This window comes from Podarcis muralis, chromosome 13 (assembly GCF_964188315.1).
Source record: "Podarcis muralis chromosome 13, rPodMur119.hap1.1, whole genome shotgun sequence".
NCBI classification, from domain to species: domain Eukaryota; kingdom Metazoa; phylum Chordata; class Lepidosauria; order Squamata; family Lacertidae; genus Podarcis; species Podarcis muralis.
Window position 1 is genome coordinate 7,102,949 of NC_135667.1, and position 19,337 is coordinate 7,122,285.

A 19,337-nucleotide genomic window follows, 5' to 3' on the forward strand; every position below is an offset into this window, starting at 1 on the left:
TGTTCCTGCTGAGATGACGATAAAAAAGAGTCAAGGGTGCTCCCCAAAGGCTGGACTTCACCCCCACATTGCAGGAGAACGTGCGAGATCAGCAGAGATAGCAGAGGAAGAAATGTGCCAAGCAAGGGGAAGTGGGGACATTGAACAGAAGGTGCGGGGGAAGAAGGAAGAGGAATAGTACACAGGAAAAGTGGGGGCACACAAAATCCTGTCATTCTGGTCCTTCCCCCCCCCCCCTGTTGTCAAGTCTCTTTTCTGATTTTCCAGGTCTGGAAGTTGAGGGGCTTCCAAAAAACAGGTCCATCATGGAGCAAAATCGGCACTCCTGCCCCTTTTTAAAAGGGGATTACAGTATATTGGCGGTGCACACACCACATCAAGCTGAGTAGGGAGAAAGATTAAGATCGTTAATAGACGCTATTGAGCAATAAACAGATAAACTGAAGCATCACCACAGTGAATGGTAGCGGCCCGGGGGAGCAGAGGCGGAGGAACCCGTTTCCGGAAACATCGCTATTATTTGCAGAGAACAATTTTGTCAGTGTGTGCCCTTACCGAAAGGCTTGGAGTGAATGTCAGCACAGGGTACTTTACAAGACTTGGCGGGGGGTGGGATGAACCTAAACTGATGTTCTTGCAATCTGAAACGTAACAAGAGGGAGCCACAGCTGCAGGGTGGAGGAGGAAAAGAAGAGATTGGTAAAGCGCTGGATTGGATACGAGTTTTGTGAGGAAATCCAGCAGCGTGTAAACTTGGCTTTGTGTGCTTACAGTATTGCAGAAAAGTATTGGGGTTAACTAAAGGAAAGCTTTATTTTTAAAACTTACATCCTGCCCTTCCTTCAATGACTCCAGGGCGGGTCATAGTAACAAAACACGCAAATAATATAATGCACAATAAAACAATGCAGCAAAGTTAAGTTTGATCTGTGACCTAAAAGCTTACGTGGAGAAAAAGATAATTGGAAGGGGGTGTAGAAAGAGGAATACCAGTACAATAGTGTGAACATATTTATGTATAGTGAGAATTTTTGAAATTGTGCAATGAAAGAGTTGGTCATTTCTTTCGGAAATGAAAGGCACCCGTTAACCTGAGGAACTATATGTCACGTGGTCCCACGACGATATGGGATCATGTAGCAGTTGTTGGGACTAGATTCCAGAGCGATCAGATACGTTTCCACGGGGGTCGCGGATTATGGTGGATCAATTTGCTCAGGTAACGAGCTGGTGTCTCGCGGGTTAGGCTGATGCCCTTTGATACTGTTAGAAGACGAGACCGAACAAGGCATAACGAGAGCCAGTGGCATCGGAAGGCGAGCGAGATCCCAAAGCGACACCCGACCAGCTTCCGTGGATGAGTTTTAAGCGGAGAGGTAAGGCGAGAGGGAGGAGGAGTCTGTCTCTGCCTCTCCTGGAGCGGAGAATTATCTCCCCCCGCCTCGCCCCAGGACCGGCAGCGGCTGGTTCAGCACAAGAGCAGGGGAAAGAAACTCAAGAGGGAGAAAAACAAATGCAGAGCGGAGGAGCGCGAGAGCTGGTCTGCGAGAAGGAATGAGAAGCCGAGAGACCTGGTGGGGAGAGAAGCTCAGCTGGGACACCAAAACCGGCGAATCAACCATCAAAGCGAGAGAAACGCTGTAATGAGAAACCACCCTGGCACCTAGAGCGATCCCTGTCCAAACTGAGCCACAAGGAAGATCTAGGGAAATCTTTTTAGAATAACCGCCACTGATCAGAATAAAACTGTGGTGGTGGGTGTGTGGGAGCTGCACAAACAAGATCAAACCAGTCGGCTTCCCCTGCACTGTTGTGCGGTTCTCCTCCTTCCCTTCAGGGCAAACTACACAAGAAGATACGGCAACAACAACGTGGGAGAGGAATCCCACATCATCTGCACTTGCAATTTGGAGCGGAAAATATCTAGTACTTACTGCATGCGAGAGAGGGTCAGTTTGATATCAGAACCAAAGAAAATCTAGCTGCGGACACCCAGATCAAAGCTGATAGAGAGACCTAACTCAGTCCTAACAAGGTTGGTGCTAGAACCAAAGCAAATCCAGCATTTTCTGGTATTAGAAAGGAAGTTTCTAATCAGGAAGAAGATAGAACTGATTTGCTTCTAGAAGAGAGACAGCAGATCTGGCCATCACCTGAAGCACAGACTGGGACATCCCGACTCTAAATATTTCAGACAGAGATCCCCAAAGTGGACTGGCAGAGCAAGACTAGGAACAGGTATACTGTAATTTGGAGCTGGAAAGTTTGCAGAAGTCCATTTTCAAAAGATTCAAGCCTGTAACTGGACCAGCAGACACAGAGTGAATCCAGAGTCATTCCAGTTCTAGGAGAGCCACCCACAACCTCTAACCCATAGTTACTTGGTGCTGACCAGTTCAACACTATGGAGGATGGAGCACGTCATCGAGGTGGTTCCGAGAAGGGTTCGGATAGCCCTGAAAAAACAGAAGAAGGTGGTGTTGCACTCAAGAAAGAGATTGGGCTGATGAGCGCATGTGGCATTATAGTGGGTGAGTGGGGACTCTGGTGGGATGTTATTTTCCCTGTTTGCCCTGAACTGGACAATACTATCTTCTCATATTCTTCTAACATTGGGTGATATTCATCGTCCCCTATAACCCAGGAAGCAGAGGTCCTGCTACGACCCTCTATCTTAGCCTTGGATCTTCTGTCTTTCCTGTAGCAGTGATTAGCACCATGCCCCAACTTGGCTAGGAGGCTTGTGTCTCATATTCTGCAGTTACCAGAATGAGGGATGAAAACCTTCCTTCTCTTTATTTATTTATGCTCCTTTCTAAATTTAGCCACCCTTTCTTTTTTTCCTGTTTGCCTTCCTTTCCCTCCTTTCTATAAATACCTTAGAGCTGTCAGTTCACATCACCAATCCGATTAGAGCTAGTTTTCCCCTCCCTGAAGCAGTTCCAGCACCACCAACTTGAATTCCTCTTAACCCCCAGCCTGTTTCATTCTCCATTGAGATAACCAGATTCCTGGCCAATTCCCAGCTCATTTTGCTGTGGTACTCCACCCTAAGCCCTTCTATGTTTTGGGACACACACAATCGCTGATAAATATATACAACCCTAAAAACATCTCAGCAGTGGGTGTGGAATGCTTGTATATACTGATGTCATGGCCCAGAAGGAGATGGATCTCAGGAACAAGCAAGAATGGGAACATACACAGCTGCTTTGCGCCGGATGAGGTTGCAAATTCATGGCAGGCAAGATTTCTCTGAACTGCCCCTTGCCAAAGTAGCTGGCTCTCTGAGCTGGACAAGCAATGAAGTCCTCCAGTTGTCCCTGCCTCATACGGAGATGCAACTTAGACTCTTGGGCTGTGGTGTGGTTCGGATTTTTTTTGCTGTGGAGATGGTTGCTTTTGGTTTTTTGTATCTTGCGATTTATGTGGAATTTTTTCAGTTTGGTTATGTATTTTTATGTTTGTTTTATTGTTTACAACTACTTTAGTTATGCATTTTTTTTCATGTAAGCTGCTGTGAGCATGGTTTGAACCACAGAAAAGCAGCATACAAATAAAATTATGTAGGGTTCCACGGCCTAGGGGACTTCTGATTTACAGGCTGCCAGCAGATCCATGCAGGAGCAGATCGTACCTTTACAGTTCCCCAAACAGTTAGTGACTGGAGTTTGTTTTCCACCCCAGTGCAGCTGGAACGTGGCTCTCTCGGAGCATGTTTGTTCCAACTCCATCAGTCTCATTCCAGATGGCTTTGTTTCAGCAGGTGCCAGGAGACCGCTGAACAAACAGAGGAGGACGAGGAAGCGCTTTGAAAGAGAAAACCCTTGCTTCCCTACTTGTCCAAGCCTCACTAATACCCAAATTCTACCTACTTATTGAGTTCTCCTCCCACTGCCTCTGCCCCTCATTCCACAGTGTACTGCACTGCTCTATGCTCTCTCTCCATCTCTACATGCTAGGATGGCGAGTTGTCATCTATCCGCACTTCTCAGTATTCCTTACTCTGCTTCTTTGGTTCCTTCTTGATCAGGAGGATCATTAAAGCCCACCTTAGGGTGAGTTTCCACTTTCCTGAAGCACGACACATAACCAGTTCCTCCTGTATTTCTTTTCAATTCTTTTCTATTCAAGCCACTCCAGCCTTTCCTTCATCCCTCTTTCTTCCCTTAGCCACCACCATCTTCTCAAGTTTTGTGCATAATTCTCTGGCCCCTCTCACTTCCACTGGCCTGTTGCAATGCAGCCCAACCCTACCCTGCGGCTGGTACTTTCAGCCACACCTCCACCCAGCCCTTTGGCTTCAATTCACATCTGCAGAGTTTTAATTTTCTTAATGAAAAATAGTGGAATGATTCTGTGCGATGGGAATAGAGCCAGAATGTGTCCACAAGCATGGAAAGCTGGACGGTGCACACTCTGAGGTATTCAGCCAGCAATGTAGTGACAGGGACAAATATATAAATAATAGTTCCCATCATCCCTATCTAACAGGACCAGTGGTCAGGGATGATGGGAACTGTAGTCTCAAAACACCTGGAGGGCCGAGTTTGCCTATGCCTGTTCTGGACGAATATTCCAGTGGAATTTTATTTTATAATTTTAAAGCTCTTTTTCACAAAGAGAAATGTGCCAGACTGAGATCCCCAGCGATGCCTTTGGAGCATCTCCCAGGTTATAGAATATCATCCCTTGCACACAATGTCCTCTATACGCACTGAAGCCACAGTTGGAATTATACGGCCAGAAGTTTGCTTTTAAAAGTGGTAACCTCCCTGCTTTGGCCATGGGGCCATTTCTGAAATACAGATTCAGTATGCTGAAGCAAAGCAAGGCTACAAAAAATGGAAGGTTTGGAATCACAGATAGGCTAGTTGCTAAGCATACAGTCCTGGCCTCCCCAGACACAGGAGACGTGATCTGCAAGTACTTGGCATATGTGTGCAATCAGGCCACCTGTAGGGAAAAAATTAGATCATTACCTCCCAGTCCTAAACCTATTTGCTAAGAATTAAGTGCTTGTTTCTATTGTTCTTATGTTAAATCAACATGAGTTGACTTTAAATAGTCTCAGTCTGAGACTTTCCTTTTCACCTTAAAAATTGGGTATATATTATTATATTATATTATATTATATCATCTTTGGTGTTATAGAAATAGAAAATATGTTAAATAACAAAGTGGTATAAACAATTTCCATTCTGAAAAATTGTATAACACAAACATGGATATTTCTATTTCTTCTTACCAGACAGAGAATTTGATTAGTACAAGAGGTAGTGTGTTCTCCAGTTGGTGATATATGAAGAAGCTGACATTTAAATGTCACCCTAAGTTAACCTTTCTTATTAGACACAGAGGGTAATTCCACTTCTTGGGCCAATATTTTAGACTCTGCAAACCCATATAGATAACTACAATGTTTGTTGCACTAGAGCAGTGTTTCCCAACCGGTGTTCCGCGGCACACTAGTGTGCCGCGAGACGTTGCCTGGTGTGCCGCGGGAAAAATTGGCGTGGGGGGGGGAATAAAGGGGGGAAAAATTATTCCCCCACCTCCAGGCGTGGGGCTGGGGCGGGGGAAGCCCGAGCTTCCCCCTCCCCCAGAACGGGACCCAGAGCCATGCCGAAGCTGCGCGCAGCTTTGGCATCGCTCTGGGAGCTTGCGGGGCTGGGGGAGGAGGAAGCCCTCCGCTAGCCTCCAAACCATGTCGGGAGACAGCGGGATGGCACGCTGCGCCTCTCCCGCTGTCCCCCGAGTTTGCAGGGCTGGCGATGGGGAGGAGCAGGCTTCTCCCCCCGCCAGCCTTCCAGCCAAGTCGGGGGGGAGCGGCAAGGGCGCGCTGCGTTTCTCCGCTGTCCCGGACGGCTTTCAAAAGCCTGCCTTCAAAAGCCGTCCGGGACAGCGGAGAAACGCGCTGCCTTTCTCCGCTCTCCCGGGAAGGCAGGCAGGGGGGAGCAAAGGCTTTCGCCCCCGCCCGCCTTCAGAAGAGGTCCAGGACCTTCTAAAGCCATCCGGGACAGCGGTGAAACGCGCTGCCTTTCTCCGCTCTCCCGGGAAGGCAGGCAGGGGGGAGCAAAGACTTTCGCCCCCGCCCACTTTCAGAAGAGGTCCAGGACCTCTTCTGAAGGCGGGCGGGGGGCGAAAATCTTTGTCCCCCCTGCCTGCCTTCCCAGGGGCTTTTAAATCGCCCCGGACAGCGGAGAAGTCCTCCGCTGTCCCGGGCGATTTTAAAATGCCGCCCGCCAGCATTTTAAGATTGCCCCGGACAGCGGAGAAGTTCTCCGCTGTCCCGGGGTTTTTTAAAATGCTGGGGGTGGGAAGAAAAGCCCTTGTCCCCCCCCCCCAGCCTTCAGAAGAGGTCGGGGGACAGACTGTCCCCGGACCTGGTCTGAAGGCGGTTTCCCTAGGAACGCATTAATTGATTTTCAATGCATTCCTATGGGAAACCGTGCATTGCAAGACGAAAAACTCGCAAGACGAAGAGACTTGCGGAACGAATTAATTTCGTCTTGCGAGGCACCACTGTATCCGGAGAGGCGGCCTTCAGGCGAGTTTTAATTTTAATTTTCCTTCTCCCACTTAATGCCCCACGCTCGCCCGAGCAGCTTGCAGTCCTCGGTAACCACGGCGACCCGAGGGAGGGGAGGGAACAGGGAAGTCGAGGGCGGCGGCGAGCCGCGATGACGTCAGTGGGCCGCGCCGCCTCGCCCTGGCACGGTGTGAGAGCCCCGGCTAGTGGCGCGAGCTTCAGAATAAGTGGGATCCGCGTGCGCGAGACCGAGATCGCGGGTAAGGAGCTCAGCCCTGGGCAGGAGGAAGCGGGGCCGCGCATGCGGGCCACATCCCCACAGAGAGCGAGCCTCCCCCGGCCCACCACTCCGGGCAGGTCCACTCGCATGAGGGGGCGGTGATGGCGACGGCCGGCAGCTTGCCTGCAATGCCATCCCTCGAGCAGGCGAGGAGCCCGGAGGCTACCAGATGCGAGTCCTCTTTCCCACCCTGCTCGGGAGTCCAGAGCACTTGGTCGCATTCAGGATCTAGAGTGGGGAAGCGGGGCTTGTGTCTGGGCTGGACACATTGGGCTGCCTGTGCCGCTCGACCTGCGGGGAGAAATCAGGGTGGGAGTCACGACCGTGAGGCAGGGCTGCCAAGGGTGGCAGAAGAGGACACGGCCGTCGCACCTGTCCTTAGGTAGGAGCTTCTTCCGTGTCGACCTGCTGCCCTAAAGTCTTGGCTTTTTTCTTGGCTTTTTGGCGGTTGGCACAGAAGGAAGGCAAGGGGGAGGGGAAAAAATTGAAACTTACACTTTCGTGCGTCCCTCCCGGCGTGACGCTGCGCGCTGACGTCACGGGGCTGTAATGGTGGTGTGCCTCAAGATTTTTTTCATGAAACAAGTGTGCCTTTGCCCAAAAAAGGTTGGGAAACACTGCACTAGAGAAGCAGTAGCTAGCATGTGGCCCTCTGAAATTTGCTGCATTCCAGTTCCCCAAACCCCTGATCATTGGTCATGCTGGCTGGAGCTGATGGGAGTTGGAGTCCAATGGCATCTGGAGAGCCTCTGCACTAGAGAGAGTCTCCCCTCTCATCATTTCCCTCTATGATTTCTAATCTCTCTGTACCCCTTTGTTTCTTCTCCAGGTAACATCATTGGATCAGGGATCTTTGTGTCACCAAAGGGTGTGCTGGAGAATGCAGGCTCAGTAGGACTGGCACTAATTGTGTGGATTGTAACGGGTCTTATCACAGCCGTGGGGGCTCTGTGCTATGCAGAATTGGGAGTCACCATCCCCAAATCTGGAGGCGACTATTCCTATGTCAAGGACATTTTCGGGGGACTGGCTGGGTAAGTGAGTAAAGAAGAAATAAGGATGTAAGTAGGTGGCTGTGTATGTGATGGGGAAGTGGAGCAGGATTAAAAGTAGGAGGGGTTTTGAGAGGCAGATTGTCTAACTCTTTCACACTTGGAATATTTCTCTCAAGGTTCCTGCGGTTATGGATTGCCGTCCTGGTGATCTATCCCACCAACCAGGCTGTTATTGCCCTCACTTTCTCAAACTACGTACTGCAGCCACTCTTCCCTACCTGCCTTCCCCCAGAAACCGGATTGCGACTGCTCGCTGGGGTCTGCCTTTGTAAGTACTGAGCCCACTACCATCCATTAGCCATGAATATTGGGCTGATTCAGATTGACTGATCTGGCAGTTTGTAAGTTCCTTGCAGGGAGGTTAGATGACATTGTGCCAAGACAAGAGTTATCACACAGTGTCCAGTTCATTTCCCCATCACTTTCCTTACTGCAACCCCCCCCCCCCATTAATGATGATGCAACAACCTGAATTTGCTGGTATGTGACTGAATCTCACTCCAAAATAGTGACATTCTGGAAGCACTTTTTATCTACTCAAAGACCCTGGAGTTATGTTACAGTTGATCTAGCCAACAGCAGATTCTCCCTCAAGAGTTTCAAACCATGTGTAGTTATTCCTCAGAGGCATGTATAGCTATGGCCAACTCACCATTTCTACACATTTAGTAATTCCAATATCCAGTGTGATGTTGAAGCTGGGCTCTTATACTTGGACCAGAAAGATATAAGTTTGCATCTTTGTTTGGCCTACTAAATTTACTGAGTGACCTTGGGCCAGTCGCTCTCTCACACCTAGTCTACTTTGCAAGGTTGTTGTAAGAATAAAACAGGTTAACTCACATCTGTGTAAGCCACTCTGAGCTCTTTGGAGTTGGAGTGGGTACAAATGTGTGGAATAATGTGCATTTGGCCTGCACACCAAAAGAACAAATTCTTTCACTCTTTTGGAAAAGTGCATCACTGCTTGACCTATGTTCTAGGTACTGTGAGCTATAAAATACAAATAATGACAACAAATGTTCTTAAAATAGGGTACTTTTTGCAATTTAATATTGAGCATCCTTTGGTGTGCATCTTGCATCCTACTAATCTGAAATAGGGCTCCTTACCCACAGCTGTGTAAGCAGCATTTGAATTTCTCCTCCAAATAATTCTGGGAAATATAGTTTGCTAAGGGTGCTGGGACATGTAGCTCTGTGAGGGGGTGCAGTGCTCAGGATTCTTGGAGTGAGTGTGTGTGTGTGCTTTAAATGTCTGGTGTGTTTGCAGCCTGACTCTAAAAGTACCCCACATGCAATGAGTACAAGACAGGAGCAGAAAGGTTAGAAGGGTCAGAGTGAGGAACACAGGAAGTAGAAGGAATGCCCAAATGCCAGGAGATTCTTTCCACCAAAGCTTTAAGCCATTTCTGTCCGTCTGTCTACAGGCTCCCCACCACCACCACCACCTGTCCTGTCTTGGATGTCTGCACAGTTGCCCCAATCTGAATCAGTGGGGAGTGGGCAGCTGTGTTCCCCATGAACTCAAAGACATTTAGGAGGGATAATTTCCCCTGAGGTTACTTTAGGACATCAGTTGCTGGAAAAATCAGGCCTGAACTAGTTTCGTTCCTTTCTAGCTCCAAGGCAGGGGTGGGGGTGGGGAAAGACAAGCACCAGCCAGGGAGGGGATTTGGCTGAGGCGCTTATGCAAGCCAGCTGCAGCAGCTCAGCAAGAGTTTATCCATCGAGTTAAAGCCAGTTACTCAGCAGCTGAGTCAGCTAAAAAGGGAGAGATTATATGTGCATATGAAAGAGAGGCAGGGAAGAAGAAAAATTTATGCCTCCAGACCTCAACAACGAGGAGCTGCTTACTAATGGGCCTTTTGGCCAAATTTTGAAATCGAATACTGGAATGCAAAGGCTGTGGAATTAGTAAAGAACAACAACCAGACGGGAGGGATTGGAAACAGATAACATTAGACTGTCAATTACAGTTGAAGGATTGAAGTCTTGTTTCTCTTCCAGCATGCCTTTCAAGTGAAGATTTTTATCCCAGCCTTTATCTATATTCGCCTAGAAATTTCATTAATATGTTGATGTTTTTATTGTTAAATCACTTCAGGATGCTTTGTGTGGAGTGATTCATAAATTAATTCAATCAATCAAACAAACAGAGATAATACTGGTGGTTCAGAATAGCCAGTGGTAAAATTTAGCAGGAAGACTGATGAGAGGGCTATGGCTGATGACTGGAGGCAATCGCTGTGAGACTGGAATTGGGCAGTGTCACCAGAGCCTTGTGAAGCAAGACTTAATCCGCTTTATCTAGTGTACTATGGTTTCTGTTTAGTATCTCCAGTGCTGACTGACGTAAGCAAGCAGCCTAGAACAGGCCAGAATGTTGTTTTCCTGTACCAGTCCCAGCTTGGTAGTCACAGACTGGCCTGGATAAATTTGTTGGTACTGTACTTTAAAGGAGGACACAGAGGTGCCATGGAAGTGCCATTGCTGGTCTCTGACCTCTCTGAATGAAGCACTGGATCTATTTTGGGGTCAGGAATAGGGTGGCTGGTTTTGATTAGCCCCTGGGACAGTGTGTGCTAAAAAAATTAGCAACAGATCTGAGCCACACCCTCTGGCTCTAGCATCAGCTCTGAGATTCTGTTTCTGAAAGGATCCCATGGAATTGGAGACTCACTGGCCTTAATCCAGTCCTGCCGAGTGCCAGAGATACTGAGAAACAAGGGAACTTCCAGGAGTTTTGACTCTGAGTTGGAACATAAGGCAATAACATATGTTCCTGTAATATTGTGAAGCCAGATCTCCCGCCTCCCACCCCATAAATACTCATTCCGGTACCAGTTTTACGCTACTACTCCCCACACCAAACCACAACATATTTCCCCATAGAATCCTACACGCAGATCCACCCATTCATCCTGGAGTTATTTCTGGACTACTCCTAAGATCCCTTTCCAAAACCTTAGGCAGCCCTAATCTATTATTGGGATCTTCAAACCAAATGTAGCTCTTGATCTCTGATCCTCGTTTGGGGATCTGCAGAAACAGATTGGGTCTCTGTGACCCAACATTATCCTGGAAAGGAGATCAAACTCTCATCCTCACTACCTTCACCCTCAATTCAAACGTAATTGACCACATAACTTCAATGTCACTGTAATCCCTCACATATACAACCCCCCTTGAAGCGTATGGAATATGTTCCTGATGAAATCAAGTTGTTTAAAGTACATATTCAAGGGCAATAAATGTGCACTAGTTACCTCTTAACACATGTTAAATGCTCTGTTGCTTCTTCAGGGTGATTAACAAACAGTATAGTTTAAAGGCGGTCATATTGGTTTCCAACTTGTATGCAGCGAATGTACATAACTATGTATAATACAATCATAGTTAGAAGGGTCCTCAAGGGCCATCTAGTCTAACTCCCTGCAGTGCTGGAATATCAACTAAAGCTTCCATGACAGATGGCCAGCCAACCTCCACATATTCTCCTATGTGGAGAATCTCTCTGTTTTATAGATAAATGTTATGTGTTAAACAGCCTTAAAATGCACACATAAATGCACACACCACTCTCCTCTCCCCAGCTCCAGACTGGTTTTCTGTTAAGCTGCCTCCAGGCTTCCTGTTTTGAGCCTTTTGGACTTGAACTGATTGTGCAAAGGGATGCAGAGTAAGCAGAGAAGTTTCCACTTCCTCTTGGTCTGTTGTGTTTTGGGGGTCCTGTTAACTCTCTCTTCCTTCTCTCCCACCCGCCAAAGAAAAAGGCAATGAGAGGACATTAGACAGAGCACGAATGAGATACATTTTTACCTCTCACCAGCGGCGAAGCAAGCTAATTGGGTGGCTGGGGCGGTGCACGTGCCCTGTGTCGGGGGGGGGGGGGCTCCAAGAAGTCTGCCTGCCTCCTCCCACTCAACTACCCTACAGCTGAGGGGGAGGAAGCGGGTGGACCATTTGGGGCAGCGGGGAGCCTGCGGGCGCCCAAGCCACCGCGTCACTCCCAGGAGAAATGCGTGGCTCGGGCACACTGCAGGCCCCATGGAGAGTGCCGCCCGCATTTTGTCACACCCCCCACAGTGGTGACACTTTTCATATAATGTAAACAGACTATGTATCTGGAGAACAGGTACCTCACTCCTCAGAGATGTTTAATTTTTTTTCCAAACTTTAATGCCAACTTTTTGTGGAATTGTCAAGTTAAAAAAGAGTTGACATGAAAGAGAGCTTGTGTATGTATGTGACCCTAGACGTCAAGTTTCTTTTCTCCCTGCATTGCAAACAAAGCATTAAGCTCCTGTGCTAGGGTGGTTTTGCATGTTTTGTAAAAGAACTGCTTCTTTGTGTAAACCAGAGAGTAAATGTGGGCATGCAGTTATGCCTTGGTGGGGTTGCTGAATTTGAGTATTGATATGCTATATTAGGAGTGGCGAATGGGAAAGCCAGTGGCCCTCCTGATGCCATTGGACTCCAACTCATATCAGCCCCTGCAGCCAGCATGGCCATTAGTCAGGGATGCTGGGACCTGTAGTCCAGCAACATCTGGAGGGCCCCACAGTTATCCAAATAATTCTTTGTTGCGACTGCAGCCTTTTATAAGACCATTTGTATGTGTGATAGCTTGCCTCTACATTTTGACTATTGTGAAAGTTTTGTGCATATATTGTGGGGAGTGTGGCAGTGTGATGGATTGTGTGATGGATTTGGGCAGGATAAATGGAAGGTCTGATTTGTCAGTCCTGTTTGCTGTGGTGGGTAGGCACTGGAAGGTTTAGGGGAGTAAGGGTTTCTACCTGTCTGCCTGTCTGTAAACCCTGTTTGTGTCGTGTTAGGTTACCAGGGGCCAGGGGCTGTTTGTGCTGACGGGATGTTTTGATGCAGTCGGGCTGGGTGCCAAATAGGTCACCACCTCCCCCTCCCTCATCTGTTTGTTTTTCATTCCCTCAAACTTCCAGGAACATTTATAGGAACCGTGGTTTTTTCCTTCCCATATACTGCAGAGCACAGATTTAACCCCAGATTACAATCCTGAGGGGTGGGTCATGTACCTTGGTCCCCTTCAAATAATAAGGGACAGCCCAGGAAATACTATCTGTGACCACTTGTCCGCTGATCATAAATTGTTCGTTCTGAATAGCTTCACCCTTAAACAGTTGTAGGAGCAGAATATATTTGTACCATTATTTTATTACGAGAGGTGGTGATATCATAAGAGATTTACAGAATATAACCCAGGCCATAATTACAATCTCAGTCAAAAACCAAGGAAGGCTGTGGCTGCTCTGAACCAGAAAGCTGCCCTTGTTTGTTCCTGGAAAGTGCCAGTGCAGCATCTGAATTTGCCCCTAACGAAACACATTCCTCCCGGCATTATCTTGCTCCAGCGTTGTGTCCAACAGTCATGAAACTGGCCTTGACTGAGAGATTTAGGCCAGAATAGGAATGTTGACTGTCCCTTCCCCCACTGACTTTCCTGCTTCTCCACAGTACTGCTGACTTGGGTGAACTGTGCCAGCGTGCGTTGGGCCACACGTGTCCAGGATATCTTCACGGCAGGGAAACTGCTGGCGTTGGGACTTATCATTGTTATGGGAGTCGTACAGATCTGCAAAGGTGAGGCCCAGCCTGGTCAGACAACGAAGGGGACAGGAGTCTCCCCAACACACTGTATTTGCCTCCCCTCACCCACCCCACATACACGCACACACCAAGGAGAATAAGCTGCAGGGTTTTAAATTCAGGGTTATCAACATTCCTTAGTAAGCAGATTTAGAGATTGGATTGGCTTCCATAGTTTCCTGCCCCAGTCTGTATCAGAGAGGGGGAGAATTAGCTGACCCAGGGAAAGGGAGGGAGAACAGCCCACCTGTTTTGTTTAAAGAACCCTTTTTGTATTTCCATATCTCCTTTGTGCAGGTGAATACTTCTGGCTGGAGCCGAAGCATGCTTTTGAGTTTTTCCAGACACCAGATGTGGGATTGGTGGCCTTATCCTTCTTACAGGGCTCTTTTGCCTACGGGGGCTGGAACTTCCTCAACTATGTCACTGAAGAGCTGGTTGACCCTTACAAGTGAGTCAGTGTCCCCCTTGGTGGTGATACAGGGGAATGAGACCCACGTTGACTCTTATTCCTCTCTTCCACTCCACAGTCATACCTTTGTTCTCCAACAGAATGCATTCTGGGAGTCCGTTCAACTCCTGGAACTGTTCAAAAAGCAAGGCGCGGCTCCCGATTGGCTGCAGCTGCAGCCTGCAGCCAATTGGAAGCTGCAGAAGCCGTGCTGGATGTTCGGCTTCCGAAAATAGTTCGAAAACCAGAACACTCACTTCTGGGTTTTGGTCGTTCAGGAGCCGATTTGTTTGGGAGCCAAGGCGTTTGAGAACCCCAAGGTACGACTGTAATTGTTTTTCCTCACAGGAACCTGCCTCGAGCCATCTTCATCTCCATTCCCCTGGTCACCTTCGTCTACGTCTTCGCCAATGTGGCCTATGTCACTGCCATGTCGCCCCAGGAGTTGTTGGCCTCCAATGCTGTCGCAGTGGTGAGGCCCCATCTACACCATTGTGCAAATTCACCTTCCCCTTGTTTCCAAATACAATGCCCCTAACCACATGCTCTCTTCCTGCTCTCTTCCTCACAGACATTTGGAGAGAAACTGTTAGGAGTCATGGCTTGGATCATGCCCATCTCTGTTGCCCTTTCCACTTTTGGAGGAGTAAACGGATCACTTTTCACTTCCTCTAGGTGAGTAAACATGGGAGTATATACCCCAAAAGCTGCAGCTCTGCTGGCACAACAGACTTTTGTGTGTGCAATTAAGCTTCCTCTTCTGTCTCATGCAGCACCCTTGTGCACCCTCAAATTCAGCTCTGAAGGATTGTGTACCCCCTGGAGCAGATTTGGGTGGGCATGGGAGGAGGAGAGGAACCACAAATCCCATTGCACCAGTGGACACAACCCACTGCCTTCAGCAGACATTCAGTGAGGTATTCTCATTTACAAGTTCCATCTGCTGAAATCCTCGGCTATCAAGTTCCATTACAGCAGCAGCTCCCCTTCCACACACAACTGCATTGCTCACCCATATCTTCATAGTGCTGCCTCTCTAATTCAGCTCTACTTTAACACCTATATTAGGACTGGGGAACTAAGTTGGCCCTTCATCCATTTAAGCCTTCCCCATTCTTTCCCGGGATCTTTTCTTTAATAAGTCCTGTTCACAGTGTGGAGCCACCTTCCTTCCTCAGTGCTGATCAAAGTAAGTAAATAATATTGCAGCACACTGCTTGCATTTATGATGTTCTTTCTCCAACATTTACAGACTATTTTTTGCTGGAGCCCGGGAAGGTCACTTGCCCAGCGTATTGGCTATGATCCACGTGCGACGCTGCACTCCCATACCTGCCCTACTTTTCACTGTGAGTCATCAAAAAAAGGAGTTGGGAGGGGGACAGTTGATGCATCAGTGAGGGATGAGGAGAAAGTGTCTGCCAGTACAGAGTTAGAATTGCCAGTGACTGAAGAACTTGGCAAGGGCATTTTCCTGGGAATTGAGGGGATTAGCCAGCAGGTGCTGTCAGTTTGGCAGACCAAGTGCCTTGGGCGATTTCTCTGAAAACAATATAATTGCATTTTCTCTCTCCTTTTGTCTGTCTCTGGCAGTGTCTTTCAACATTGCTTATGCTAGTAACAAGTGATATATATACCCTGATCAATTATGTGGGCTTCATCAACTACCTGTTCTATGGAGTGACTGTGGCTGGGCAAGTTGTGCTGCGCTGGCGGGAACCTCACCGACACCGTCCCATCAAGGTAAGACGCCGGCCGTCACATTTCTGCTGCTCTATTTATGTCAGCCCCTGTCACCTTCTCACATCAGTGTTGTCTTCCCTTGGAACCACACACACAGGATGGATTGAGCTGAATCAGTGTCACATCACTGATTTAAAACACATGGTTTTAAATTTCCTGTTTCCAACTGAATCAAACCTTTATACCAGAACCTGTAGTCCTCCAGTTGTTGCTGAACATTCCCAGTGTTCCTGGCCATTGGCCTTGCTAGCTAGAGCTGATGGGAGCTTCAGATGCTCTTAAAGGGCCACAGGATCCTATATGACCTAGGAACATAATCCAGAACCTGAGTGTTTCCTGAGTGAGGGCAAAGGCTGAGGGTCTGGGAGACACTGGAGCAGAGCAGACTACCACTTCTTGTTTCTGGAGCACTCTGCAAAGAATTTCCCCGTGGCACCACCACTGCTAACAAAACTGGTGGGTGTCTTGGAGTGTGGGTCCACTTTTGGCCTATTTTGACTAGCAGCAGCAGATCCCCATTGCTAGAGGTGCTGGAGGCTGAGCTTGGGACCTTCTGGATGCAAGGCATGTCCTCTACCACTGGGCTAGGATTCATCCCACATCTGCTAGCTTTGTTCTTGATAAAGAAACCTCTATTCTCCCAACCTTTCCCCTTGCATCCCACTTCCTGATGCTCCTGCCCAGATCCAACCCATCTCTTTCCTCCCCAGGTGAGCCTGTTCTTCCCCATAATCTACCTGCTGTTCTGGGCCTTCCTGTTGGTGTTCAGCTTATGGTCAGAACCTGTGGTGTGTGGGATTGGCCTAGCCATCATGCTGACAGGTGTCCCAGTCTACTACCTAGGTGTGCATTGGCAGAACAAACCACCTGCCTTCCACACGTTTATTGGTGAGTCATGAGCAGATAATTGGGTGGGAATTTTTTGAAAAATGACGCTGTGGGTTTTCTTCTCCTATCTTAAAGCTCACCCGCTTACTCTTATTTTCTTGCAGAGGTAGTGACTCGGCTAGGACAGAAGCTTTGTGTTGTTGTGTACCCTGAAATGGATTCAGGGAAACCTAAAACCAACCTCAGCAAAGAGACCAAAGAACAGCTGGAGCCAATGTGTGGAACTGAAGACTCGAAGTATCCTCAGAACTGAGCCTCCTTGGTGGCTGGGGGTAGAAGAAGCAGCCAGTGATGGGCTGTGCAGTACCCTTTGGGGGCGCTGAAGTAAATGGGAGCTCCCTGCACAGCTAAAGCTCTCTTCTTGCTCCCAACAGCACCACACGCTGGGACTGGAATAGCTGGGAATGCCTCACTAGTGCCTCACCCAGTTTCCTGCACTAAACCCCTGCTGGGGCTGGAGTACCCACATCCGCCACTCCCCACCAGCAGTGCCCCCTGCTGGAGCTGGAAAAGATGGGAGCTCTCCTCACAGCCAACGACCCCACACCCACATCCCCGGCGCACCCTGCTGGAAGGGGCTCCTTCGTTATTGTTGCCTTATATTGTTGGGAATATTCTCTTTGGGTTTGAACCTCATTTCGTGGGAGAGGGTCCTCTCCCATGGTTTTTGTGTCCTTGTATTTTTCACTTTTCTCTCTTTCTCTTTTTTTGATGTAATAAATTAAGCTAAACTTGCCATCCCTGTTGCCTTAAACGCTGGATTCTAGGATGTGTAAAATACTGCTTTGTACACACCATCCACTCTTGCTTTCCCAGCGGAATTATTTCACAGAGATTGCTACCACCTTGACAAGTATTGCGCTATTTTGATCGGGCATGCCAGTCTTTCCACTCAATGGAATTTTGAAAGATAAACCTCCATTTCCAGAACACGTTGGCCAGAAGGCGATGTAATATTTTCATTGGCATAGCATGCTGGTAGAAACTGACTCAGGAGTATCAGAGAGACCTTACGGAGTGAGGAAAGGTTAATTCCTGCACTGCAATGTGAGAAGGTAGGGCATGAAGACTTTCGCTATCGGGACAGGAGTGGCCCTCACACCCACAAATTACCCCTGTCCTCCAAGAAGATGAGAAGAGTCCCACTAGATTTAATTGAAGGTCTGCCTAGTTTCACACCCATAAGCTGGGCATATAGTACGCAGACCTCCTCCAGCAACTGGTTCCTGATGTACAGTAGTGGCAACAGAACATAGTGGTTATATTTCACTGGGATGGGAAACAGGCCTTGACAGGTCTCAGTGGTGCCTGGTCCCTGCTGGGACTGGTACGGTGGGAGGTAGGAACATCAATGGCAGGTGGAGCCCAGAGCCAATGAAAGGCAGAGCCAATTCATAGTTTTGCCCCCATCCTCCTCCCTGCTGAGTTCTAAAGACAACACTGCCCATTCACCCAGTTTAGAAATGCCATTTCAGAGCTTTTGGGGTTTGCACAATCCTAAATAATAATTGTGTCCTCTTGCTGCTGTAGTCAGCTGGACTGACAGGGTTCCAAGCCTCCAAAGGACCACTGAAGATGGTCAGATGAGCAAGAGAGTTAGCTTTACCCCTACAACAGGAGGGAAAGGTCCGATGGCCGAAATGCCCATGTGGTTAGAGTGCGTGTCAGCTGGGGAGACTTGGGTCACACCTGCACCTTATGTTTATAGAGTACAGCTAAACCACCTAAGAGTCTTGTCCCCCCCCCCCAACAAAAAAAGAATATTGGGAACTGTAGTTTGTTAAAGGTGCTGAGAGAGTTGTGAGGAGGCTTCTTTGCCCCTCACAGGGCTACAATTTTCAGAGTTCTGAACGTCCCTAACCAACTACAGTTCCCATGAGTCCTGGGGGAAGCCATGATAGTCGAAAGTGGTGTCACAGTGTTTTAAATGTGTGGCTGGTTCGAATCCACTCAGCTACAAGGCTCCTTGACTGATTTGGGGGCCAGCCACTCTCATCTTAAGGCAACCTCACAAGGTTCTCTGGATAAAATGGAGGGCAGGGGGAGAAATATATATATATATACCCTTGAAGTTACCAAAGGAAAGACAATCTATAATATATAAGAAAGGGAAACAAAACAGGTGAAAGTTAAGTCTTCCTTGACATGGGCAATTTATCCCCATATCTCCTTCATATATGGCAAATCCCTAACTCGTGTTTCTGTATGGCGATCTAGATGGTGCGGTTGTGATTATAAAAGAGGCTGGTTCTTTCACTGCAGAGTGAAGTGATTTTGACAACTTTCTATGCAAGGGCAACCTGGGCCTCCCACAGGAGGAACTTTTGGAGGTCATTACCAAATTAATTGGGAGGTCTCTGCCAAAGCATCCTTCAGTAAGAGCTCTACACACCAGGTGAATGGGCACACCACCAAAGGCTTCTAGGGCAAGCCTTCCCTTTCAAACTCAAAACAACTTTTTAGTTTTTTTGCACTGCTCCATATCTCAGTGCAGTTGCAATACTGGCCTCGGGGCCCCACCTGCTGGTGTTCAGAAACACCGCAAAGGAAAACTACGGCAAGCGTTTGCAAATTTCAATTATGGCCCCTGATAGGTGGCAAGGGGGCTTCCAGAAGCAAGCCCCCTGGTGCAAACGCTGGCAAAACTGCAACAAAACTTTCACACCATTGTGCATATGTGCCCCTATTTCTTTCTTTGGTTTAATTCTGTCATTTACCATCCACAGGGGCAATGGGAGCCGTAGTTCAGCAACATCCAGGT

At 48.1% G+C, this 19,337-nt stretch overlaps 1 protein-coding gene across 1 annotated transcript; it reads left to right on the forward strand.

The window, feature by feature from the left end:
* The first annotated feature begins 1,237 nt into the window (after nt 1-1,237).
* SLC7A8 (solute carrier family 7 member 8) lies at nt 1,238-17,312 on the forward strand. The gene is made up of 11 exons (XM_028704032.2): nt 1,238-2,531; nt 7,642-7,846; nt 7,984-8,135; nt 13,363-13,488; nt 13,792-13,945; nt 14,294-14,417; nt 14,517-14,620; nt 15,198-15,294; nt 15,539-15,688; nt 16,399-16,576; nt 16,681-17,312. Exons 1-11 carry the CDS (start codon nt 2,405-2,407, stop codon nt 16,827-16,829), a joined length of 1,566 nt encoding a protein of 521 aa, XP_028559865.2. The 5' UTR covers nt 1,238-2,404; the 3' UTR covers nt 16,830-17,312.
* Nucleotides 17,313-19,337: the final 2,025 nt, after the last annotated feature.

What these genes read in the sequence shown, in the direction of transcription:
- SLC7A8 (XM_028704032.2), top strand. Translation starts at nt 2,405, where the DNA reads ATGGAGGATGGAGCACGTCATCGAGGTGGTTCCGAGAAGGGTTCGGAT. An exon ending in TCACTTTTCACTTCCTCTAG is followed by an intron (nt 14,621 to 15,197) that starts GTGAGTAAACAT and finishes CAACATTTACAG; the next exon opens with ACTATTTTTTGCTGGAGCCC. An exon ending in ACCGACACCGTCCCATCAAG is followed by an intron (nt 15,689 to 16,398) that starts GTAAGACGCCGG and finishes TTTCCTCCCCAG; the next exon opens with GTGAGCCTGTTCTTCCCCAT.